Source organism: Excalfactoria chinensis, chromosome 24, assembly GCF_039878825.1.
Source record: "Excalfactoria chinensis isolate bCotChi1 chromosome 24, bCotChi1.hap2, whole genome shotgun sequence".
NCBI lineage: Eukaryota > Metazoa > Chordata > Aves > Galliformes > Phasianidae > Excalfactoria > Excalfactoria chinensis.
The window spans coordinates 4,019,649-4,045,225 of NC_092848.1; the positions used below are offsets into that span (position 1 = coordinate 4,019,649).

The 25,577-nt window shown below is 48.6% G+C and overlaps 3 protein-coding genes across 3 annotated transcripts; all 3 read left to right on the top strand.

Annotated features, from left to right (window-relative positions):
* The first annotated feature begins 9,791 nt into the window (after positions 1 to 9,791).
* Positions 9,792 to 10,633, top strand: LOC140262515 (feather keratin Cos1-1/Cos1-3/Cos2-1). The gene is made up of 2 exons (XM_072356903.1): positions 9,792 to 9,803; positions 10,307 to 10,633. The coding sequence occupies exons 1-2, from the start codon at positions 9,792 to 9,794 to the stop codon at positions 10,631 to 10,633; spliced, it is 339 nt and encodes a 112-aa protein (XP_072213004.1).
* Positions 10,634 to 14,263: 3,630 nt separating this feature from the next.
* Positions 14,264 to 17,664, top strand: LOC140262516 (feather keratin Cos1-1/Cos1-3/Cos2-1-like). Its single transcript, XM_072356904.1, has 2 exons — positions 14,264 to 14,323; positions 17,338 to 17,664. The coding sequence occupies exons 1-2, from the start codon at positions 14,264 to 14,266 to the stop codon at positions 17,662 to 17,664; spliced, it is 387 nt and encodes a 128-aa protein (XP_072213005.1).
* A 3,629-nt stretch (positions 17,665 to 21,293) lies between these two features.
* LOC140262517 (feather keratin Cos1-1/Cos1-3/Cos2-1-like) lies at positions 21,294 to 24,694 on the top strand. Its single transcript, XM_072356906.1, has 2 exons — positions 21,294 to 21,353; positions 24,368 to 24,694. Exons 1-2 carry the CDS (start codon positions 21,294 to 21,296, stop codon positions 24,692 to 24,694), a joined length of 387 nt encoding a protein of 128 aa, XP_072213007.1.
* Positions 24,695 to 25,577: the final 883 nt, after the last annotated feature.

Sequence of the window (25,577 nt, forward strand, 5' to 3'; positions counted from 1 at the left end):
TGATTCCTCTTTAACCAGCTGCTGTTTCTCCTTGTTTGATGTTTCTCTGCTTAGACATGCGCCCAAGAGCCTGGAGCACATCACGTGAATGGGAATCTTGACCAGTGACAGCCCGTGTTTGGCCTGGCATTCTGTTACTTCCTGGCTTGGCGAGGGTCCCTGCTGGTCCAATGCAGTCAGTGTGTGGAGCCCTCAGCCAGGCCTCTCTTGGGTCTGGCCTCAGCCTGGATGCCCATACCTGCTCTGGCCATGAAATCTTCTACGCATAACATACATGTGGCCTACTTTGGGGAAATTCCCAGTAGGTGCATCTGAACTAAAGCTGGGATGGAGATAGTGTGATCGATTGTACCCTCAGCAAAACAGCCAACTGGAATAAGATGAATGGGGCACACGATGTGTCAGAGGGAATAATCGATAAAGTCTAAAGGGATCGTGACTAGCTTAAAAATGTGAACATTTGAAATTCCTGTATGCCCAGTGCCAGTTATTGTGTCTGGGTAATTGCAGTCTCCCATTTGTACACTGTCTGAGAGAACTCACTGAGAGTAGGCCTGTGGAGAAGGACTGCCACTACTTGAAAATGACTTAAAGCATGATAGGGTATTATTGGATTGAATATTTCGTGACATAGCTGTTGCTCTACACTCTTCTGTTTGCATGGGACATGTCTGGTCACTTGATCTCAGAAGAGAAAAATGGATTATAACTTCTCAAAGTCTTCATTTTTCCATTTCTGTTTTCCTCTTATTGGAGGGAAAGCTAAAACTGACTAAGAGTCACAAAGCTGCTTTCTTTTCTCTCACTGTTCCCTTGTTTTTTAGCCTACAGTATTGGAGAAAGGCCTTTGGTTTTGGAAACTCACTCTCTCATTTCATTTGGTATTGTGTTGCATAGTCTGATGTTTTGCATTTATATTTAGTAATCTAATTGTTTCCCCTAAGCTATTGCTGTGTTCTTTTTCGTCTAGGCTCATCTCCCTGCATTTTCTTTCAGATCTTTCCCCCTTTTCCACGGCCTGAGTCCCTGGATCTCTTCACTTCCTTCAATTGGATGTAATCTGAACAAGGCCACACTGTGACGTTAATTATTCTAACTTTCAGAGTTTGGTAAGAAGACCATTAAGGGAACATCGCAACGGAAAGGGTTGTAAGATTCAGCGATGCAGTTTTCTGCTTCCTCTCTCCCCCCTCCCCCTGCAGGTGCAAGTCCAGATGAATGAATAGACCTGCTGTAACCAGGGCCACTCATGCCAGCCCTACAGCCAGACCCCTCTGGACAGCATCAGCAGTGATCCCTGTGTGCCAGGACTCCACCATCACGGAGCCCTCCTCTTGGCTGGGGATCTTGCCTGGACTTATGCTAAACTCCATCCCACTTAACACTGTTGAGAGATCTACAGCCTCCGCACACGTATGGAATCCCTCAGCTTGGTACCTCTCTGCTCTGTCCCAAGAGCATTGTGGTCAAAACTGGACAGGGGTTTACATCTCCTCCTACCATACAGAACATCCTACTGCCCCTAGGATGTTGGAACACACCTCAGGATCCCTGGGGAGTCTTGGAAGAGAATCAGGTTCTCTGGGCTGGACAGATAAATGCAGAGCTGATAGAACTCCCTTTTGCCTGAGCCAATCACCTCCAGATCTCTCAATTACTTCTCTTGGCTATTGTACTTGCTCCACTGGGAATTACTGATTATGGGCCTGGGTGTACGTTCATCTGTTCTATCAGCATGGAGAAGGACAGAAATGAAGCCATATTGCAAAAAGTTTTGTCATGACGTGCCCAGAATCTATTGTTACAAGAAACATGCACCCTTCCAGGAGAGATTCATAGACCCTGACATTTGTAAAGGAAAGTCTGAGTAGGTGTTCGGCACTACTGGTTCTGGCACAACTGATATTTCTTGGTATATTTCTTGGGAGCACCTCCATCTACTGTCCATCTTCTTCCCTAATTCTGATGCCAAGCACAGGTGTCCTGGACACAGAGTGTTTCCTGACAACTGTTTGTAGTCTGTGGTCATCCAAACCTAGCAGGACTTAATGAACAACTGAAGCAGAAGAACAAGAACTAGGCCGTGGCGAGGGTCATGAGTTATCACTGTGTCTGGATTGTCTTGGACTGTGTAGTTGGGAGAAGGCAACCAACCATACGTTGCACCATATACTATTTACCAAATTGTCTTATGCCACGACTGTACCTAGTGTATAAAACCTAGCTTGCACAGTAATAAATGCGTACTCAGTTGCTAACGCACATGAATTCAACTCTAACTTTCACAGTCCCTCACCCGCAGTGGTGACAGGGGTGCTCTCAGTGTGGCCTTGACTGAAGGATGCATGTCTATGGTTGCCTCCCCATCTGGCAAATATGGTAGTTACATAGTTGTGATCATTTCCATCGAAGAAAGAGACTTCTCATCTGACCATTTGAAAAAGAAGGACTCACTAATACAGAGGCACAATGCAGCAAATGTTTAATGAGACTAAGGAGGAAAGTGATGTCAGAGCAAGCGAAGATTCCAAGTGCAGGGAGCAGCAGGAACAGAGAAGAATCTGTTGCCCTCTTCCCATGGCAGAGCTGCCACGGGACATCCAACTAAATCCCCATCAATGGAGAGAGGCTAGCTGGTCACTCAGCAGGATTTCAGGGGCCTTCAGAGGGAATTTTGTGGAGAGCAGAAGACATAAGTGAAAGAAAGAATGGGTGGAAGAGAGAAGTGGTAGCCAATGACCACGTAGCCAAAGAAGCCAGGTTGGCCCCTTCTGTCAGTCCTGACAGGGCAAGCCAGTTCTGGTCATCTACTCCGAAAAGAGCAGCACAAAGTCTGTTCTTCTGTCCGGCGCCATGCTCTGAGGTTGTGGGGGTCCTTGTCTGGGGCAGTGTCCAGCACCTTTAGCAGGGGCATCTTCTGCCACAGTAGCGGTTGGAAATGCAGGAGAGGTCAAAGCCTCCCGAGGTGATGGGCACTCCCTGGCAGCTGAGGATGCTGCCAACAGCAGCAGAGGTGGAGGATCCGACGGCAGTGTTCTGCGGGAAGGAGCTGAGGATGGGTCCGGGCAGGGTCACCACCACGGGAGAGGGCTCAATGACAATGGTGGAGTCCTGGCACTGCCTGACACAGGGCTCATTGCAGCTGCTGGCCAGAGGGGTGGGGCCGCAGGGCTGGCATGGCACACACGGGTTGCAGCAGGACATGTCTTGGGGTTGGCAACGCACCTGTTGGGAGAGAGGACAGAGTGGAGAATGTGCAGAGTCACGATGCATCTACCATACCGACAGGAGGGAACCCCGCACATGCAGAATAGGGAGTTGGAGGCTGTGCGGGGATGATCATCGACTTCCTGGTCTCTTCCTGCCAGGACCCAAATAGAGGCGCCCAGTGCCTATCATGCTACTTCTTACACCCTAGCCCAGAAGCCCCTGAGTGCAATTCCAACATCCCTCCAGAAGAAAACTTCTGCCCGCTTCCCTTTACCAAGACAGGCAGCTCCAAGTTTTGTCATGGAACAGTGCTGGTGGCTGTTGAGACGTCTGTTAAGTATCAGGACTCCCGATGAAGACAGAAAGAGACAAGAAGGGGGCTCACGCTTACCTGGTTCCCAAGAAGAAAGAGGCAAGTTGTGAATGGGAGACTAAGGAACTGGGCTGCCTTTTATAATGGACTGAAGCTGTCTCATATCCAGAGACGTCACTTACAGTAGTGATTATTTTCTGACAAGAACCTCTTGAATGCCAAACATCCCAGCTAATGATATGGACTGTGTGTTGGCTTCCTTTGCAGCACTGTTATGTTTCCAGCTTTGTGTAATTTCCATTCCACACCAAAGACATCTTTTGTGTGTCATGAAGGGAGGCCCAAGCATTCCCACACAACAAGGACCAGAGAGGGAATCAGACTCATTTCATGTGTTAGAAGAGTCCAGGAAGTGGAAATGATGTCAGCTGGGTCACTCCTTCGGGTTTCTTAGGAGCCTGTCTTGCAAGAGATGTACCATTTCCTGAGTGCGATCCGGCCCCACTTGACACCTCCTGTTTCTGCAAAATTCTGCCTTTCTGGCTTGTCTCCTCATGTTTAGCCCTGGGACCGAGGAACGGGCTAAAAGGTTGTGTGGAGTACTTTCCACATCTCACAAGAAAGACTGAACAGCAAATTGTATATCAATAGTGTTTTTCAAAAAGAAAGAATAAGAAGATCTATAAAGATAGCCAGTGAATCTTACGTGCAGACTAACGTGGAATCAACTGGATTTTCCCCATGTTTCTCTCTGGAGCTCCTGCCCTTGTTGAGCTCCTTCTTCCTTTCCGTATTGTGGTGTCTTTTGTTTTCCGGATCATTGACTAGAAACATCTTACATATTTTCCTTTCCGCGACAGAAGCTCATTTCTACCATTCTGAGCATAAATTCTCAGCACTGGTGAGAACCACACAGTGCAACCAATTCCATTTCTGTGAAATGCCTTCATTGCTTCAGTCTCTACTGCTCAGACTGCCCTTTGTATGTTCCAGACCCCGCAGGTTAGAGACAAAAGATGACTTCCCAGTGGCGGAGGAGGAACTGCTCAGAGGTGGTATTGGCAAAATAAATGCACTCAAGTCCAAGGCCGCAATGGGATTCACCTTAGAGGAATTATGGATCTCATAAAAGTGTAACCCAAATTGTTCTTTATTTTCATTAAAAAAAAAAAAAAAACTTGCATTGTGGTATAGATGCCTGAAGACTGCGGGGTAGCCAGCGTCACACCAGTTTTCAATAAGAGCAAGAAAGATGACCCAGGAAACCAGAGGGCAGTCAGCCTCCCGTCCATCCCCGGAAAAGGAGACGGAGCAACTTGCTGTGGATGCTATGCACAAGCAGTTGCAGAAAAGAAATGTATCGGAAGTAGTCTGTTACCTTAATCAAGTAACCTTAAAGAATCACGTCCTTTGTAATGTGCTTCCGACGGCCCCGTGGCCAAGTTACGCACTGCTTACACCAATGTGGTGGGTGGTAAAATGGCGTTTAATTAACCTCGTGAGTCCCTTATATAGGGCTCCTATTTCATCTAATACATATGCATTACTGAGCATGGGAAGACCTATCGCGTTACAGCACGAGATCTCGCTGATGCCTAATACAACATTTCCCCCTCCCCATGCTCAATAAAGTCATGTCCCGTTACAACGCGAACGCTAGTCCTAAACCTAATATATAAAAATGTTAGTCTCCATATAAATCTAAAATATATAAGTTATCTAAAAGGTGAGGTAGACAAGCTACAATTCATGCAGAGGTAGGTAGTGCAATGTCTAATAATATTAGTGGTTTTCTAATTATTATATCCAAGGCATCTTGGGTCTATACAGTTCCTTCTTCTTCTTAAAGCTTATCATATATCCGTTGGCACTCCATTTTGTCATTAAATATTCTTTCTATCATACGCTGTAAACAACCCTGGATACATTGAAACACACAAGGTAGGCAAATCATTAAAGCTAAGAAAACTAAAATCCCTATAATTAATACTTTAAGAAACTGTTTAAGCCATGGGCCAATATTACCAAATAGTCCATCCAGCCAGCTGCCGAATGCATCATCAATTGCAATTTTCTTGGTATGCTCTTGCATCCACTCCAACTTCTTATGAATTGAATCACTGTGGTCGCTCAGATTGAAGCAGCACATCCCTTCAAAGTCCTTGCATCCGTGCCCTTGGGCCAGTAGTAGAAAGTCTATCGCAGCTCTGTTCTGGAGAACAGCATGTCTGATGTTATTAATGTCCATCAGGAGTTCCGACAAGACCATTGTGGTGACATTAGCTTCTTTCGCAGGCCAACAAGCCAATCTCTCAATTTCTCTCAGCGCCTGGGCTGCAGCTACTCCTGGGGCTAAGATTGACGCAAAGATTCTGGCTGTGGGACCCCACAACTGAACCTCATCCCCACAATCCCGATCCAGATTTTTTATTGATCGTTTCTGGCGTTGCACTCGAACCATGCTTTTCATAACATTAATCACCGCAGAATGATTGGGAGCCAACAGTGTCAATTTTCCCAAATAACACGGACCCCCAACTGGATTCTTTGGTATCCCTTGCCAAGCTCTATCCCCACATATCAAGAATATACCCTTAGGAAGAGCTTTGGCTGTACCATTGCTCCATAATCCTTCCCCAGTCAAAGGTTCCTTCCGAGCACAACAACCAGAGCATGCTAGATTGTCAGGACCCCAATAGCATGAGATATTATAGTTGGACCCGTTAGGATGACGTACCACATGCTTCTGATTGTAAGAGAGCCAATTCCCACCCTCCTTTATGCAATGGTCTGCAAATGCATTCTCGGAGCCATCCCCGGAACAAGGACGAGAGAATCCCTCCACCCTTTCAGCAGAAAAACCACAATATGCCCCTAACAACCTATATGTGTCATATCGAATGGGGTTAACTAAAGTGAAAGTTTCGGATCCAATTCTTCTCTGTAATGGTGTCCTATTCCCAAGCAGGCCCTGCCATACCTTATGATTAGACAATTGACCCGGTGTCTTAAAACCCGAAAAATATAGACATCTAACTGGACGTTCCCACTTCTGAGTTTTCTTATTCCATGTTACATTACCGACTGATTGGGATCCAAGCAGCTGCAACTCTGGTGGATCCCATGGTAGGGAGGTATTCAAAGATCTAATAAGGCATGCAGACATTCTGGCCCAATGAGTGAAGTTAGACTCAAACGCCTTCATAAAGAAAACTGTGCTCACTGCATCTTTCTCGCATTTGTTCTTTCGCACATATCCGTTAAACTCCTCTGGGTCCCACCTGGGTACACCAATAAGGCATGTACTAAACGGTGATGAGGCTGACTGTAAACTCAGGCAGAAATCTTTCTGCCCAGTTCGATTAGACCATGTGACCCAAATATTTTCTGGTTGTGACATGAGATGAGCACCCTCTCCCCCTGTAACAAACACAAATACATAAAAACACACAACAAGCGATACAACAAATGTCCTTCTCGTAGGTACAAGCAGTGGTTCTTTATCTGTTCCTTTCTTCTTTCCTGAAGAGTCACTTCGCGGTTGCGGCTGGCGGGTTCCCATCAAAACACCGCCCAGTCCCGTTCCTTAAGCCCCAACCCTCTCATTGATTCACGGATATCCGACCAATCGGTGGGCTTGCGAGAATCCTCTCGCTCCTCCCTCCTCCGGGGAGACGCGACCAATTGGGTGGGGGTAGGCGGAACCTTTCGTTCCTCCTCTTTTTCCTCCCCCTTCTGGGGAGGCGGGACCGACAGGGCAGGGGTAGGCATTTCCTTTCTTTCCGTCCCTCTCTCCTCCCCCTTCTGGGGAAACGGGACCGGCAGGGTGGGGGCAGGCAATTCCTTTCTCTCCACCCCTCTCTCCTCCCCCTCCTCGGGAGATAAGACAAACGGGGTGGGGATAGGCAATTTTCTTTCCTCCGCTTTTTTCTCACCCTTCTCGGGACGAGATCCCTCCTCCGGAGGTGGGTCTGGGGGTGGCTCAACGCCTCCACGGCGCGCCTCCCCACACGACTCTCCCTCCCTCGGACAAATTCCATCCCCCTCAGGCGAGTAAAAGCTTTGCAAAGAGGGGTATAGGCGGGGATAATATGGTGGCGCCTCCCCAGATGACACAACTTCCGCCTTCTCTTCCGGAGTTGTTTCGGGCGCGGCCATGGCCATTGTGAAAACGGCCGGCGTGGCCGGCGCCATTTTGGGTGCAGAGTCGCCGCCAGAAAGCGATTCCTCCGCACCCCCCGGGACCCCGGACGTCCCAGTATCCAGACCAAAAACCCCAGTCGCGATGGCCTGGACTTGTTTCTCCTCCTTAGCGGCTTTAAGAGCACCCAGGACCAAACCCCAGGTTTTTAACTCCTCCGCTTTATACTCGTGCATTGCTCTATGGAGCATGGCAGCGGTGAAAGAATCCCACCGCTCCGAATCGAGCAGATTACTAGGGGAGGGTAAAATCTGCGCCACCTCCAAACAGGAGATGACGGCAGCTATATCCTTCTTAGAAGGAACATTTCTAACGCAGTGAGTTTTACAAACTCGTGATACTACCTTAATGACGGAATCCATTGTTTTTTCTGGTGCGCGACACCGTACGTCCTTGCACCCTTTGTATATACTCGAGACCTGTAGTCCCGCAGTCTTCCACGGTCCTCGTTTTCTTACGACCGAACCGCAGGTAGAACATCAGCTGCTTCAATTTCCGCCCACCGAGGCGCTTCTACGGGATCTAACCGTAGGACTTGCGTCCGCCACGCAGTTAGCCGTCGCACACTACCCCCAGGACGTGCCTCAGAGAGGGCACCAAATGTTACCTTAATCAAGTAACCTTAAAGAATCACGTCCTTTGTAATGTGCTTCCGACGGCCCCGTGGCCAAGTTACGCACTGCTTACACCAATGTGGTGGGTGGTAAAATGGCGTTTAATTAACCTCGTGAGTCCCTTATATAGGGCTCCTATTTCATCTAATACATATGCATTACTGAGCATGGGAAGACCTATCGCGTTACAGCACGAGATCTCGCTGATGCCTAATACAACAGTAGTCAACGTAGATTCACCAAAGAGAAAATGATGCTTGAGCAACCTCATAGGCTTCTGGAACGTCATCACTCGCTGGGTAGATGAGGGGAGAGCAGTGAATCTGGCGTAACTTGACTCCAACGAGGCATTTGACACTGCATCCTTGTAACAAGGCGTTGGAAGTGTGGGATAGGTGAGAGCACAGTGAGTTAGGCTGAGGACAGACTGATGAGTGGATATCAGTGTCACAGTAAATGGGTCCGAATCTAGTTACAGGTGCATAAGATGTGGTGTTCCGTTCGAGATTGTACTGGGTCTGGTCCTGTTGAATGTCATCATCAGTGAGCAAGACAGAAACATCAAGTCCCCCCTCAGCCCACTTTCTGCCAGTGTGAAATTGGAATGAGTGGCTGACTCATCAGAGAGCTGTGTTGTCATTCAGCAAGACCGGGAAAAACTGGAGATCTGGGGGGAGAGGAACCTGATGAACTTCAAGAGAATCAAATGTGGGGTCCTACACCTCCAGGGATGGGGCACCAAAACCTATCAGGGTAGCCTGCTCCAACACCACACCACTCTAATATTAACAAACTTCCCTCCAACATCCAACCTAAACCCTGAAGACCTGGATCCGGATCACTGAACATGGAGAAGCATGGGAAAAATTCTCATAGTACTGTGTCATTCTACTCTAAATCACCGTTCTCATCACCCAGGTGGTATCTACCTGCTGCCTGTGTGCCTCCCTCTATTATATGCTTTATATTATTTTTACGAAAACAACCCTTCTTTTACAGTGTTTGCTCTTGTGTCTTTTTTATTTGAAGTCTGGAGACCACTCTGCATAAGATTGTGCCCCGTTCCATGATCAGAGAGAGAGAAGAGCTGGGGACAAATCAGGGCAGCAGAATTTTCCAGAGAGAAGGGTCAACAGGGAGTGCGTCACACTCTGGATCTGGTACACCTCTTCACAGAAGTCCCCTTGAGAAACCTAAAGGAATGATCTAGGCTGACATCTTCTGCCTTTGCTGGACTCCCGTAGCATGTGAAATGAGTGTGTTGCCCGCACCGCTGTTTGTTGTGCGGAAATGCTTGGGCTTCTCTTCATCATGCCTCTTAAAAGATGCCTTCGGTCAGGAAGTGACAGGGCATAAAGCCAGAAATGAAACTGAATTGCACAGGAAGCTGGCAGACCACCCATATCATTATCTGGGATGATTTGCATGCTGGACAAGAACAGCTCGTCAGAAAATGATCACCACTGTAAGCAGTGCCTTTGGATATAGGTCATCTTATGTCCATTATAAAAGGGACCCCGGTTCCTTGCTCTCTCATACACTGTTCATACCTCCTTCTCCTTTGGAACTAGGTAAGTGGGAATCTCCTTCCTGTCCCTGTCGTTCAACTAAAGGAGGTCTCAGCTCAGTGAAAATCTGAGTGAATAAAAGAGATGCCTTTGTTCCATGCCATATCCTGGGACTGCTTGTCACGGGGCAGAGAAGTGAAGATTTTTCCAGGACTGTGAGCCTGTGTGTAGGTAGCTTGTGGACTCCAATTGAGAAAGTAGCTGGATTGGCATGGGAGGGCATTTCTGCAGGGTTTCCCCTGCAGATAGATAGATATCTGGGGTCTGAGAACCCCTAGGCTACCACTTCACATCCTCAAGGTAGCAAGAGTTGCATGGGCGTTGTTTCATTTATCGCTTGCTGGAAATCTCTTTCTCATACACCCCCACGTTCAGCTTCCTTCCGGTTCTCTCCCAACAGGTGCACCTCCAGTCCCGAGACATGTCCTGCTGCAACCCGTGTGTGCCATGCCAGCCCTGCGGCCCCACCCCTCTGGCCAGCAGCTGCAATGAGCCCTGTGTCAGGCAATGCCAGAATTCCACCATTGTCATTGAGCCCTCTCCCGTGGTGGTGACCCTGCCCGGACCCATCCTCAGCTCCTTCCCGCAGAACACCGCTGTCGGATCCTCCACCTCCGCTGCTGTTGGCAGCATCCTCAGCTGCCAGGGAGTGCCCATCACCTCGGGGGGCTTTGACCTCTCCTGCATTTCCAACCGCTACTGTGGCAGAAGGTGCAACCCCTGCTAAAGGTGCTGGACACTGATCCCAGGCAAGGTCCCCCTGGAAATCACAACATGGCACTGGACAGTAGGACAAATGCTGTGCTGCTGTTTTTGCCCTGCAAGACAGAAAGGACGGGGCCACCTGGGCTTTGCTGACAACATGGAGAAAGTCTACCGATATTCTCTTTTTCTCCCTCTTCCTATCTAATGTCTTGGTTTTCTTTTGGCCTCAGAGATCTCTGGTAGTATCTGAAAGCCAGAACTGAGGGACCTGCAACCTCTCTTCATTTCTTGGCCTGTATGTGCGGGTGCAGTGGCAACGCCGTTGTAGGACAGGGGAGCAGATTCATCTCTGTACCTGCTGTTCACCGTGCTTGCCATCTTCATTTCCGGTGATATCGTTTCCCCACTCTGACTCATTAAACACTTGCTGCATCCTCTTCTGTGTCCTTCCAAGTTTCTGTTTTTGTTGTTTGCACACAGAAGTCCAAAGGGGAAATGCATGGCTTTAGTGGGAATCCGCTGGGGAGACTCCATCACTGTTCTAGAGGCCAGTGCACACCGCAGAGATTTCATTTTTCAGGCAGCTTCTTTTGATGTTGAGGAAGTAATCCGTGATTACTCTTTAACCAGCTGCTGTTTCTCCTTGTTTGATGTTTCTCTGCTTAGACATGCGCCCAAGAGCCTGGAGCACATCACGTGAATGGGAATCTTGACCAGTGACGGCCCGTGTTTGGCCTGGCATTCTGTTACTTCCTGGCTTGGCGAGGGTCCCTGCTGGTCCAATGCAGTCAGTGTGTGGAGCCCTCAGCCAGGCCTCTCTTGGGTCTGGCCTCAGCCTGGATGCCCATCCCTGCTCTGGCCATGAAATCTTCTACGCATAACATACATGTGGCCTACTTTGGGGAAATTCCCAGTAGGTGCATCTGAACTAAAGCTGGGATGGAGATAGTGTGATTGATTGTACCCTCAGCAAAACAGCCAACTGGAATAAGATGAATGGGGCACACGATGTGTCAGAGGGAATAATCGATAAAGTCTAAAGGGATCGTGACTAGCTTAAAAATGTGAACATTTGAAATTCCTGTATGCCCAGTGCCAGTTATTGTGTCTGGGTAATTGCAGTCTCCCATTTCTACACTGTCTGAGAGAACTCACTGAGAGTAGGCCTGTGGAGAAGGACTGCCACTACTTGAAAATGACTTAAAGCATGATAGGGTATTACTGGATTGAATATTTCCTGACATAGCTGTTGCTCTACACTCTTCTGATTGCAGGGGACATGTCTGATCACTTGATCTCAGAAGAGAAAGATGGACTATAGCTTCCCAAAGAGTTCATTTTTCCGTTTCTGTTTTCCTCTTTTTGGAGGGAAAGTTAAAACTGACTGAGAGTCACAAAGCTGCCCTCTTTCCTCTCCCTGTTCCCTTGGTTTCTAGCCTACAGTATTGGAGAAAGGCCTTTGGTTTTGGAAACTCAATCTCTCATTTCACTTGGTTGATTAGCCTTTGTATTTTGTTGCAAAGCCTGATGTTTTGCCTTTATATTTAGTAGTCTAATTGTTTCCCCTACTGTCATGGTTTTGTGCTGTTGTTGTCAATACATGATGTAGAATATTGACAGCAACAGCACAAAACCATAACACCTACGTTGTTGCTGTGTTTTCATTTGTCTGGGCCCATCTCCCTGCATTTTCTTTCCCATCTTTCCTGGGTCTGTGGGTCTCTCCACTTCCTTCTCATGGATCTAGCCTGAACAGAGCCATAGAGTGACATTAAGGGGGAAGTTCTATACTAGGAGAGTGATGAGGTCCTGGAACAGGCTGCCCAGGGAGGTTGTGGATGCCCCTTCCATGGAGGTGATCCAGGCCAGTTTGGATGGGGCCTTGGGCACCCTGATCTAGTAAATCTGGAAGTTTGGTGGCCCTGTCAGGCAGGGGGGTTGGAACTTCATTCTCCTTGAGGTCCCTTCCATGCCAGGTCATTCTGTGATTCTGTGATGCTTGGGATTTTTCTCGGGAGCACCTCCATCTACTGTCCATCTTCTTCCCTAATTCTGATGCCAAGCACAGGTGTCCTGGACACAGAGTGTTTCCTGACAACTGTTTGTAGTCTGTGGTCATCCAAACCTAGCAGGACTTAATGAACAACTGAAGCAGAAGAACAAGAACTAGGCCGTGGCGAGGGTCATGAGTTATCACTGTGTCTGGATTGTCTTGGACTGTGTAGTTGGGAGAAGGCAACCAACCATACGTTGCACCATATACTATTTACCAAATTGTCTTATGCCACAACTGTACCTCGTGTATAAAACCTAGCTTGCACAGTAATAAATGCGTACTCAGTTGCTAACGCACATGAATTCAACTCTAACTTTCACAGTCCCTCACCCGCAGTGGTGACAGGGGTGCTCTCAGTGTGGCCTTGACTGAAGGATGCATGTCTATGGTTGCCTCCCCATCTGGCAAATATGGTAGTTACATAGTTGTGATCATTTCCATCGAAGAAAGAGACTTCTCATCTGACCATTTGAAAAAGAAGGACTCACTAATACAGAGGCACAATGCAGCAAATGTTTAATGAGACTAAGGAGGAAAGTGATGTCAGAGCAAGCGAAGATTCCAAGTGCAGGGAGCAGCAGGAACAGAGAAGAATCTGTTGCCCTCTTCCCATAGCAGAGCTGCCACGGGACATCCAACTAAATCCCCATCAATGGAGAGAGGCTAGCTGGTCACTCAGCAGGATTTCAGGGGCCTTCAGAGGGAATTTTGTGGAGAGCAGAAGACATAAGTGAAAGAAAGAATGGGTGGAAGAGAGAAGTGGTAGCCAATGACCACGTAGCCAAAGAAGCCAGGTTGGCCCCTTCTGTCAGTCCTGACAGGGCAAGCCAGTTCTGGTCATCTACTCCGAAAAGAGCAGCACAAAGTCTGTTCTTCTGTCCGGCGCCATGCTCTGAGGTTGTGGGGGTCCTTGTCTGGGGCAGTGTCCAGCACCTTTAGCAGGGGCATCTTCTGCCACAGTAGCGGTTGGAAATGCAGGAGAGGTCAAAGCCTCCCGAGGTGATGGGCACTCCCTGGCAGCTGAGGATGCTGCCAACAGCAGCAGAGGTGGAGGATCCGACGGCAGTGTTCTGCGGGAAGGAGCTGAGGATGGGTCCGGGCAGGGTCACCACCACGGGAGAGGGCTCAATGACAATGGTGGAGTCCTGGCACTGCCTGACACAGGGCTCATTGCAGCTGCTGGCCAGAGGGGTGGGGCCGCAGGGCTGGCATGGCACACACGGGTTGCAGCAGGACATGTCTTGGGGTTGGCAACGCACCTGTTGGGAGAGAGGACAGAATGGAGAATGTGCAGAGTCACGATGCATCTACCATACCGACAGGAGGGAACCCCGCACATGCAGAATAGGGAGTTGGAGGCTGTGCGGGGATGATCATCGACTTCCTGGTCTCTTCCTGCCAGGACCCAAATAGAGGCGCCCAGTGCCTATCATGCTACTTCTTACACCCTAGCCCAGAAGCCCCTGAGTGCAATTCCAACATCCCTCCAGAAGAAAACTTCTGCCCGCTTCCCTTTACCAAGACAGGCAGCTCCAAGTTTTGTCATGGAACAGTGCTGGTGGCTGTTGAGACGTCTGTTAAGTATCAGGACTCCCGATGAAGACAGAAAGAGACAAGAAGGGGGCTCACGCTTACCTGGTTCCCAAGAAGAAAGAGGCAAGTTGTGAATGGGAGACTAAGGAACTGGGCTGCCTTTTATAATGGACTGAAGCTGTCTCATATCCAGAGACGTCACTTACAGTAGTGATTATTTTCTGACAAGAACCTCTTGAATGCCAAACATCCCAGCTAATGATATGGACTGTGTGTTGGCTTCCTTTGCAGCACTGTTATGTTTCCAGCTTTGTGTAATTTCCATTCCACACCAAAGACATCTTTTGTGTGTCATGAAGGGAGGCCCAAGCATTCCCACACAACAAGGACCAGTGTGGGAATCAGACTCATTTCATGTGTTAGAAGAGTCCAGGAAGTGGAAATGATGTCAGCTGGGTCACTCCTTCGGGTTTCTTAGGAGCCTGTCTTGCAAGAGATGTACCATTTCCTGAGTGCGATCCGGTCCCACTTGACACCTCGTGTTTCTGCAAAATTCTGCCTTTCTGGCTTGTCTCCTCATGTTTTGCCCTGGGACCGAGGAACGGGCTAAAAGGTTGTGTGGAGTACTTTCCACATCTCACAAGAAAGACTGAACAGCAAATTGTATATCAATAGTGTTTTTCAAAAAGAAAGAATAAGAAGATCTATAAAGATAGCCAGTGAATCTCACGTGCAGACTAACGTGGAATCAACTGGATTTTCCCCATGTTTCTCTCTGGAGCCTCTGCCCTTGTAGAGCTCCTTCTTCCTTTCCGTATTGTGGTGTCTTTTGTTTTCCAGATCATCGACTAGAAACATCTTACATATTTTCCTTTCCGCGACAGAAGCTCATTTCTACCATTCTGAGCATAAATTCTCAGCACTGGTGAGAACCACACAGTGCAACCGATTCCCTTTCTGTGAAATGCCTTCTTAGCTTCGGTCTCTACTGCTCAGACTGCCCTATGTATGTTCCAGACCCCGCAGGTTAGAGACAAAAGATGACTTCCCAGTGGCGGAGGAGGAACTGCTCAGAGGTGGTATTGGCAAAATAAATGCACTCAAGTCCAAGGCCGCAATGGGATTCACCTTAGAGGAATTATGGATCTCATAAAAGTGTAACCCAAATTGTTCTTTATTTTTATTTAAAAAAAACACAAAACTTGCAGTGTGGTATAGATGCCTGAAGACTGGGGGGTAGCCAGCGTCACACCAGTTTTCAATAAGAGCAAGAAAGATGACCCAGGAAACCAGAGGGCAGTCAGCCTCCCGTCCATCCCCGGAAAAGGAGACGGAGCAACTTGCTGTGGATGCTATGCACAAGCAGTTGCAGAAAAGAAATGTATCGGAAGTAGTCAACGTAGATTCACCAAAGAGAAAATGATGCTTGAGCAACCTCATAGGCTTCTGGAACGTCATCACTCGCTGGGTAGATGAGGGGAGAGCAGTGAATCTGGCGTAACTTGACTCCAACGAGGCATTTGACACTGCATCCTTGTAACAAGGCGTTGGAAGTGTGGGATAGGTGAGAGCACAGTGAGTTAGGCTGAGGACAGACTGATGAGTGGATATCAGTGTCACAGTAAATGGGTCCGAATCTAGTTACAGGTGCATAAGATGTGGTGTTCCGTTCGAGATTGTACTGGGTCTGGTCCTGTTGAATGTCATCATCAGTGAGCAAGACAGAAACATCAAGTCCCCCCTCAGCCCACTTTCTGCCAGTGTGAAATTGGAATGAGTGGCTGACTCATCAGAGAGCTGTGTTGTCATTCAGCAAGACCGGGAAAAACTGGAGATCTGGGGGGAGAGGAACCTGATGAACTTCAAGAGAATCAAATGTGGGGTCCTACACCTCCAGGGATGGGGCACCAAAACCTATCAGGGTAGCCTGCTCCAACACCACACCACTCTAATATTAACAAACTTCCCTCCAACATCCAACCTAAACCCTGAAGACCTGGATCCGGATCACTGAACATGGAGAAGCATGGGAAAAATTCTCATAGTACTGTGTCATTCTACTCTAAATCACCGTTCTCATCACCCAGGTGGTATCTACCTGCTGCCTGTGTGCCTCCCTCTATTATATGCTTTATATTATTTTTACGAAAACAACCCTTCTTTTACAGTGTTTGCTCTTGTGTCTTTTTTATTTGAAGTCTGGAGACCACTCTGCATAAGATTGTGCCCCGTTCCATGATCAGAGAGAGAGAAGAGCTGGGGACAAATCAGGGCAGCAGAATTTTCCAGAGAGAAGGGTCAACAGGGAGTGCGTCACACTCTGGATCTGGTACACCTCTTCACAGAAGTCCCCCTGAGAAACCTAAAGGAATGATCTAGGCTGACATCTTCTGCCTTTGCTGGACTCCCGTAGCATGTGAAATGAGTGTGTTGCCCGCACCGCTGTTTGTTGTGCGGAAATGCTTGGGCTTCTCTTCATCATGCCTCTTAAAAGATGCCTTCGGTCAGGAAGTGACAGGGCATAAAGCCAGAAATGAAACTGAATTGCACAGGAAGCTGGCAGACCACCCATATCATTATCTGGGATGATTTGCATGCTGGACAAGAACAGCTCATCAGAAAATGATCACCACTGTAAGCAGTGCCTTTGGATATAGGTCATCTTATGTCCATTATAAAAGGGACCCCGGTTCCTTGCTCTCTCATACACTGTTCATACCTCCTTCTCCTTTGGAACTAGGTAAGTGGGAATCTCCTTCCTGTCCCTGTCGTTCAACTAAAGGAGGTCTCAGCTCAGTGAAAATCTGAGTGAATAAAAGAGATGCCTTTGTTCCATGCCATATCCTGGGACTGCTTGTCACGGGGCAGAGAAGTGAAGATTTTTCCAGGACTGTGAGCCTGTGTGTAGGTAGCTTGTGGACTCCAATTGAGAAAGTAGCTGGATTGGCATGGGAGGGCATTTCTGCAGGGTTTCCCCTGCAGATAGATAGATATCTGGGGTCTGAGAACCCCTAGGCTACCACTTCACATCCTCAAGGTAGCAAGAGTTGCATGGGCGTTGTTTCATTTATCGCTTGCTGGAAATCTCTTTCTCATACACCCCCACGTTCAGCTTCCTTCCGGTTCTCTCCCAACAGGTGCACCTCCAGTCCCGAGACATGTCCTGCTGCAACCCGTGTGTGCCATGCCAGCCCTGCGGCCCCACCCCTCTGGCCAGCAGCTGCAATGAGCCCTGTGTCAGGCAATGCCAGAATTCCACCATTGTCATTGAGCCCTCTCCCGTGGTGGTGACCCTGCCCGGACCCATCCTCAGCTCCTTCCCACAGAACACCGCTGTCGGATCCTCCACCTCCGCTGCTGTTGGCAGCATCCTCAGCTGCCAGGGAGTGCCCATCACCTCGGGGGGCTTTGACCTCTCCTGCATTTCCAACCGCTACTGTGGCAGAAGGTGCAACCCCTGCTAAAGGTGCTGGACACTGATCCCAGGCAAGGTCCCCCTGGAAATCACAACATGGCACTGGACAGTAGGACAAATGCTGTGCTGCTGTTTTTGCCCTGCAAGACAGAAAGGACGGGGCCACCTGGGCTTTGCTGACAACATGGAGAAAGTCTACCGATATTCTCTTTTTCTCCCTCTTCCTATCTAATGTCTTGGTTTTCTTTTTGCCTCAGAGATCTCTGGTAGTATCTGAAAGCCAGAACTGAGGGACCTGCAACCTCTCTTCATTTCTTGGCCTGTATGTGCGGGTGCAGTGGCAACGCCGTTGTAGGACAGGGGAGCAGATTCATCTCTGTACCTGCTGTTCACCGTGCTTGCCATCTTCATTTCCGGTGATATCGTTTCCCCACTCTGACTCATTAAACACTTGCTGCATCCTCTTCTGTGTCCTTCCAAGTTTCTGTTTTTGTTGTTTGCACACAGAAGTCCAAAGGGGAAATGCATGGCTTTAATGGGAATCCGCTGGGGAGACTCCATCACTGTTCTAGAGGCCAGTGCACACCGCAGAGATTTCATTTTTCAGGCAGCTTCTTTTGATGTTGAGGAAGTAATCCGTGATTACTCTTTAACCAGCTGCTGTTTCTCCTTGTTTGATGTTTCTCTGCTTAGACATGCGCCCAAGAGCCTGGAGCACATCACGTGAATGGGAATCTTGACCAGTGACGGCCCGTGTTTGGCCTGGCATTCTGTTACTTCCTGGCTTGGCGAGGGTCCCTGCTGGTCCAATGCAGTCAGTGTGTGGAGCCCTCAGCCAGGCCTCTCTTGGGTCTGGCCTCAGCCTGGATGCCCATCCCTGCTCTGGCCATGAAATCTTCTACGCATAACATACATGTGGCCTACTTTGGGGAAATTCCCAGTAGGTGCATCTGAACTAAAGCTGGGATGGAGATAGTGTGATTGATTGTACCCTCAGCAAAACAGCCAACTGGAATAAGATGAATGGGGCACACGATGTGTCAGAGGGAATAATCGATAAAGTCTAAAGGGATCGTGACTAGCTTAAAAATGTGAACATTTGAAATTCCTGTATGCCCAGTGCCAGTTATTGTGTCTGGGTAATTGCAGTCTCCCATTTGTACACTGTCTGAGAGAACTCACTGAGAGTAGGCCTGTGGAGAAGGACTGCCACTACTTGAAAATGACTTAAAGCATGATAGGGTATTACTGGATTGAATATTTCCTGACATAGCTGTTGCTCTACACTCTTCTGATTGCATGGGACATGTCTGATCACTTGATCTCAGAAGAGAAAGATGGACTATAGCTTCCCAAAGAGTTCATTTTTCCGTTTCTGTTTTCCTCTTTTTGGAGGGAAAGTTAAAACTGACTGAGAGTCACAAAGCTCTCTCTTTCCTCTCCCTGTTCCCTTGGTTTCTAGCCTACAGTATTGGAGAAAGGCCTTTGGTTTTGGAAACTCAATCTCTCATTTCACTTGGTTGATTAGCCTTTGTATTTTGTTGCAAAGTCTGATGTTTTGCCTTTATATTTAGTAGTCTAATTGTTTCCCCTACTGTCATGGTTTTGTGCTGTTGTTGTCAATACATGATGTAGAATATTGACAGCAACAGCACAAAACCATGACACCTACGTTGTTGCTGTGTTTTCATTCGTCTGGGCCCATCTCCCTGCATTTTCTTTCCCATCTTTCCTGGGTCTGTGGGTCTCTCCACTTCCTTCTCATGGATCTAGCCTGAACAGAGCCATAGAGTGACATTAAGGGGGAAGTTCTATACTAGGAGAGTGATGAGGTCCTGGAACAGGCTGCCCAGGGAGGTTGTGGATGCCCCTTCCATGGAGGTGATCCAGGCCAGTTTGGATGGGGCCTTGGGCACCCTGATCTAGTAAATCTGGAAGTTTGGTGGCCCTGTCAGGCAGGGGGGTTGGAACTTCATTCTCCTTGAGGTCCCTTCCATGCCAGGTCATTCTGTGATTCTGTGATGCTTGGGATTTTTCTCGGGAGCACCTCCATCTACTGTCCATCTTCTTCCCTAATTCTGATGCCAAGCACAGGTGTCCTGGACACAGAGTGTTTCCTGACAACTGTTTGTAGTCTGTGGTCATCCAAACCTAGCAGGACTTAATGAACAACTGAAGCAGAAGAACAAGAACTAGGCCGTGGCGAGGGTCATGAGTTATCACTGTGTCTGGATTGTCTTGGACTGTGTAGTTGGGAGAAGGCAACCAACCATACGTTGCACCATATACTATTTACCAAATTGTCTTATGCCACGACTGTACCTCGTGTATAAAACCTAGCTTGCACAGTAATAAATGCGTACTCAGTTGCTAACGCACATGAATTCAACTCTAACTTTCACAGTCCCTCACCCGCAGTGGTGACAGGGGTGCTCTCAGTGTGGCCTTGACTGAAGGATGCATGTCTATGGTTGCCTCCCCATCTGGCAAATATGGTAGTTACATAGTTGTGATCATTTCCATCGAAGAAAGAGACTTCTCATCTGACCATTTGAAAAAGAAGGACTCACTAATACAGAGGCACAATGCAGCAAATGTTTAATGAGACTAAGGAGGAAAGTGATGTCAGAGCAAGCGAAGATTCCAAGTGCAGGGAGCAGCAGGAACAGAGAAGAATCTGTTGCCCTCTTCCCATGGCAGAGCTGCCACGGGACATCCAACTAAATCCCCATCAATGGAGAGAGGCTAGCTGGTCACTCAGCAGGATTTCAGGGGCCTTCAGAGGGAATTTTGTGGAGAGCAGAAGACATAAGTGAAAGAAAGAATGGGTGGAAGAGAGAAGTGGTAGCCAATGACCACGTAGCCAAAGAAGCCAGGTTGGCCCCTTCTGTCAGTCCTGACAGGGCAAGCCAGTTCTGGTCATCTACTCCGAAAAGAGCAGCACAAAGTCTGTTCTTCTGTCCGGCGCCATGCTCTGAGGTTGTGGGGGTCCTTGTCTGGGGCAGTGTCCAGCACCTTTAGCAGGGGCATCTTCTGCCACAGTAGCGGTTGGAAATGCAGGAGAGGTCAAAGCCTCCCGAGGTGATGGGCACTCCCTGGCAGCTGAGGATGCTGCCAACAGCAGCAGAGGTGGAGGATCCGACGGCAGTGTTCTGCGGGAAGGAGCTGAGGATGGGTCCGGGCAGGGTCACCACCACGGGAGAGGGCTCAATGACAATGGTGGAGTCCTGGCACTGCCTGACACAGGGCTCATTGCAGCTGCTGGCCAGAGGGGTGGGGCCACAGGGCTGGCATGGCACACACGGGTTGCAGCAGGACATGTCTTGGGGTTGGCAACGCACCTGTTGGGAGAGAGGACAGAGTGGAGAATGTGCAGAGTCACGATGCATCTACCATACCGACAGGAGGGAACCCCGTACATGCAGAATAGGGAGTTGGAGGCTGTGCGGGGATGATCATCGACTTCCTGGTCTCTTCCTGCCAGGACCCAAATAGAGGCGCCCAGTGCCTATCATGCTACTTCTTACACCCTAGCCCAGAAGCCCCTGAGTGCAATTCCAACTTCCCTCCAGAAGAAAACTTCTGCCCGCTTCCCTTTACCAAGACAGGCAGCTCCAAGTTTTGTCATGGAACAGTGCTGGTGGCTGTTGAGACGTCTGTTAAGTATCAGGACTCCCGATGAAGACAGAAAGAGACAAGAAGGGGGCTCACGCTTACCTGGTTCCCAAGAAGAAAGAGGCAAGTTGTGAATGGGAGACTAAGGAACTGGGCTGCCTTTTATAATGGACTGAAGCTGTCTCATATCCAGAGACGTCACTTACAGTAGTGATTATTTTCTGACAAGAACCTCTTGAATGCCAAACATCCCAGCTAATGATATGGACTGTGTGTTGGCTTCCTTTGCAGCACTGTTATGTTTCCAGCTTTGTGTAATTTCCATTCCACACCAAAGACATCTTTTGTGTGTCATGAAGGGAGGCCCAAGCATTCCCACACAACAAGGACCAGTGTGGGAATCAGACTCATTTCATGTGTTAGAAGAGTCCAGGAAGTGGAAATGATGTCAGCTGGGTCACTCCTTCGGGTTTCTTAGGAGCCTGTCTTGCAAGAGATGTACCATTTCCTGAGTGCGATCCGGTCCCACTTGACACCTCGTGTTTCTGCAAAATTCTGCCTTTCTGGCTTGTCTCCTCATGTTTTGCCCTGGGACCGAGGAACGGGCTAAAAGGTTGTGTGGAGTACTTTCCACATCTCACAAGAAAGACTGAACAGCAAATTGTATATCAATAGTGTTTTTCAAAAAGAAAGAATAAGAAGATCTATAAAGATAGCCAGTGAATCTCACGTGCAGACTAACGTGGAATCAACTGGATTTTCCCCATGTTTCTCTCTGGAGCTCCTGCCCTTGTAGAGCTCCTTCTTCCTTTCCGTATTGTGGTGTCTTTTGTTTTCCGGATCATTGACTAGAAACATCTTACATATTTTCCTTTCCGCGACAGAAGCTCATTTCTACCATTCTGAGCATAAATTCTCAGCACTGGTGAGAACCACACAGTGCAACCGATTCCCTTTCTGTGAAATGCCTTCTTAGCTTCGGTCTCTACTGCTCAGACTGCCCTTTGTATGTTCCAGACCCCGCAGGTTAGAGACAAAAGATGACTTCCCAGTGGCGGAGGAGGAACTGCTCAGAGGTGGTATTGGCAAAATAAATGCACTCAAGTCCAAGGCCGCAATGGGATTCACCTTAGAGGAATTATGGATCTCATAAAAGTGTAACCCAAATTGTTCTTTATTTTTATTTAAAAAAAACACAAAACTTGCAGTGTGGTATAGATGCCTGAAGACTGGGGGGTAGCCAGCGTCACACCAGTTTTCAATAAGAGCAAGAAAGATGACCCAGGAAACCAGAGGGCAGTCAGCCTCCCGTCCATCCCCGGAAAAGGAGACGGAGCAACTTGCTGTGGATGCTATGCACAAGCAGTTGCAGAAAAGAAATGTATCGGAAGTAGTCAACGTAGATTCACCAAAGAGAAAATGATGCTTGAGCAACCTCATAGGCTTCTGGAACGTCATCACTCGCTGGGTAGATGAGGGGAGAGCAGTGAATCTGGCGTAACTTGACTCCAACGAGGCATTTGACACTGCATCCTTGTAACAAGGCGTTGGAAGTGTGGGATAGGTGAGAGCACAGTGAGTTAGGCTGAGGACAGACTGATGAGTGGATATCAGTGTCACAGTAAATGGGTCCGAATCTAGTTACAGGTGCATAAGATGTGGTGTTCCGTTCGAGATTGTACTGGGTCTGGTCCTGTTGAATGTCATCATCAGTGAGCAAGACAGAAACATCAAGTCCCCCCTCAGCCCACTTTCTGCCAGTGTGAAATTGGAATGAGTGGCTGACTCATCAGAGAGCTGTGTTGTCATTCAGCAAGACCGGGAAAAACTGGAGATCTGGGGGGAGAGGAACCTGATGAACTTCAAGAGAATCAAATGTGGGGTCCTACACCTCCAGGGATGGGGCACCAAAACCTATCAGGGTAGCCTGCTCCAACACCACACCACTCTAATATTAACAAACTTCTCTCCAACATCCAACCTAAACCCTGAAGACCTGGATCCGGATCACTGAACATGGAGAAGCATGGGAAAAATTCTCATAGTACTGTGTCATTCTACTCTAAATCACCGTTCTCATCACCCAGGTGGTATCTACCTGCTGCCTGTGTGCCTCCCTCTATTATATGCTTTATATTATTTTTACGAAAACAACCCTTCTTTTACAGTGTTTGCTCTTGTGTCTTTTTTATTTGAAGTCTGGAGACCACTCTGCATAAGATTGTGCCCCGTTCCATGATCAGAGAGAGAGAAGAGCTGGGGACAAATCAGGGCAGCAGAATTTTCCAGAGAGAAGGGTCAACAGGGAGTGCGTCACACTCTGGATCTGGTACACCTCTTCACAGAAGTCCCCCTGAGAAACCTAAAGGAATGATCTAGGCTGACATCTTCTGCCTTTGCTGGACTCCCGTAGCATGTGAAATGAGTGTGTTGCCCGCACCGCTGTTTGTTGTGCGGAAATGCTTGGGCTTCTCTTCATCATGCCTCTTAAAAGATGCCTTCGGTCAGGAAGTGACAGGGCATAAAGCCAGAAATGAAACTGAATTGCACAGGAAGCTGGCAGACCACCCATATCATTATCTGGGATGATTTGCATGCTGGACAAGAACAGCTCATCAGAAAATGATCACCACTGTAAGCAGTGCCTTTGGATATAGGTCATCTTATGTCCATTATAAAAGGGACCCCGGTTCCTTGCTCTCTCATACACTGTTCATACCTCCTTCTCCTTTGGAACTAGGTAAGTGGGAATCTCCTTCCTGTCCCTGTCGTTCAACTAAAGGAGGTCTCAGCTCAGTGAAAATCTGAGTGAATAAAAGAGATGCCTTTGTTCCATGCCATATCCTGGGACTGCTTGTCACGGGGCAGAGAAGTGAAGATTTTTCCAGGACTGTGAGCCTGTGTGTAGGTAGCTTGTGGACTCCAATTGAGAAAGTAGCTGGATTGGCATGGGAGGGCATTTCTGCAGGGTTTCCCCTGCAGATAGATAGATATCTGGGGTCTGAGAACCCCTAGGCTACCACTTCACATCCTCAAGGTAGCAAGAGTTGCATGGGCGTTGTTTCATTTATCGCTTGCTGGAAATCTCTTTCTCATACACCCCCACGTTCAGCTTCCTTCCGGTTCTCTCCCAACAGGTGCACCTCCAGTCCCGAGACATGTCCTGCTGCAACCCGTGTGTGCCATGCCAGCCCTGCGGCCCCACCCCTCTGGCCAGCAGCTGCAATGAGCCCTGTGTCAGGCAATGCCAGAATTCCACCATTGTCATTGAGCCCTCTCCCGTGGTGGTGACCCTGCCCGGACCCATCCTCAGCTCCTTCCCGCAGAACACCGCTGTCGGATCCTCCACCTCCGCTGCTGTTGGCAGCATCCTCAGCTGCCAGGGAGTGCCCATCACCTCGGGGGGCTTTGACCTCTCCTGCATTTCCAACCGCTACTGTGGCAGAAGGTGCAACCCCTGCTAAAGGTGCTGGACACTGATCCCAGGCAAGGTCCCCCTGGAAATCACAACATGGCACTGGACAGTAGGACAAATGCTGTGCTGCTGTTTTTGCCCTGCAAGACAGAAAGGACGGGGCCACCTGGGCTTTGCTGACAACATGGAGAAAGTCTACCGATATTCTCTTTTTCTCCCTCTTCCTATCTAATGTCTTGGTTTTCTTTTTGCCTCAGAGATCTCTGGTAGTATCTGAAAGCCAGAACTGAGGGACCTGCAACCTCTCTTCATTTCTTGGCCTGTATGTGCGGGTGCAGTGGCAACGCCGTTGTAGGACAGGGGAGCAGATTCATCTCTGTACCTGCTGTTCACCGTGCTTGCCATCTTCATTTCCGGTGATATCGTTTCCCCACTCTGACTCATTAAACACTTGCTGCATCCTCTTCTGTGTCCTTCCAAGTTTCTGTTTTTGTTGTTTGCACACAGAAGTCCAAAGGGGAAATGCATGGCTTTAATGGGAATCCGCTGGGGAGACTCCATCACTGTTCTAGAGGCCAGTGCACACCGCAGAGATTTCATTTTTCAGGCAGCTTCTTTTGATGTTGAGGAAGTAATCCGTGATTACTCTTTAACCAGCTGCTGTTTCTCCTTGTTTGATGTTTCTCTGCTTAGACATGCGCCCAAGAGCCTGGAGCACATCACGTGAATGGGAATCTTGACCAGTGACGGCCCGTGTTTGGCCTGGCATTCTGTTACTTCCTGGCTTGGCGAGGGTCCCTGCTGGTCCAATGCAGTCAGTGTGTGGAGCCCTCAGCCAGGCCTCTCTTGGGTCTGGCCTCAGCCTGGATGCCCATCCCTGCTCTGGCCATGAAATCTTCTACGCATAACATACATGTGGCCTACTTTGGGGA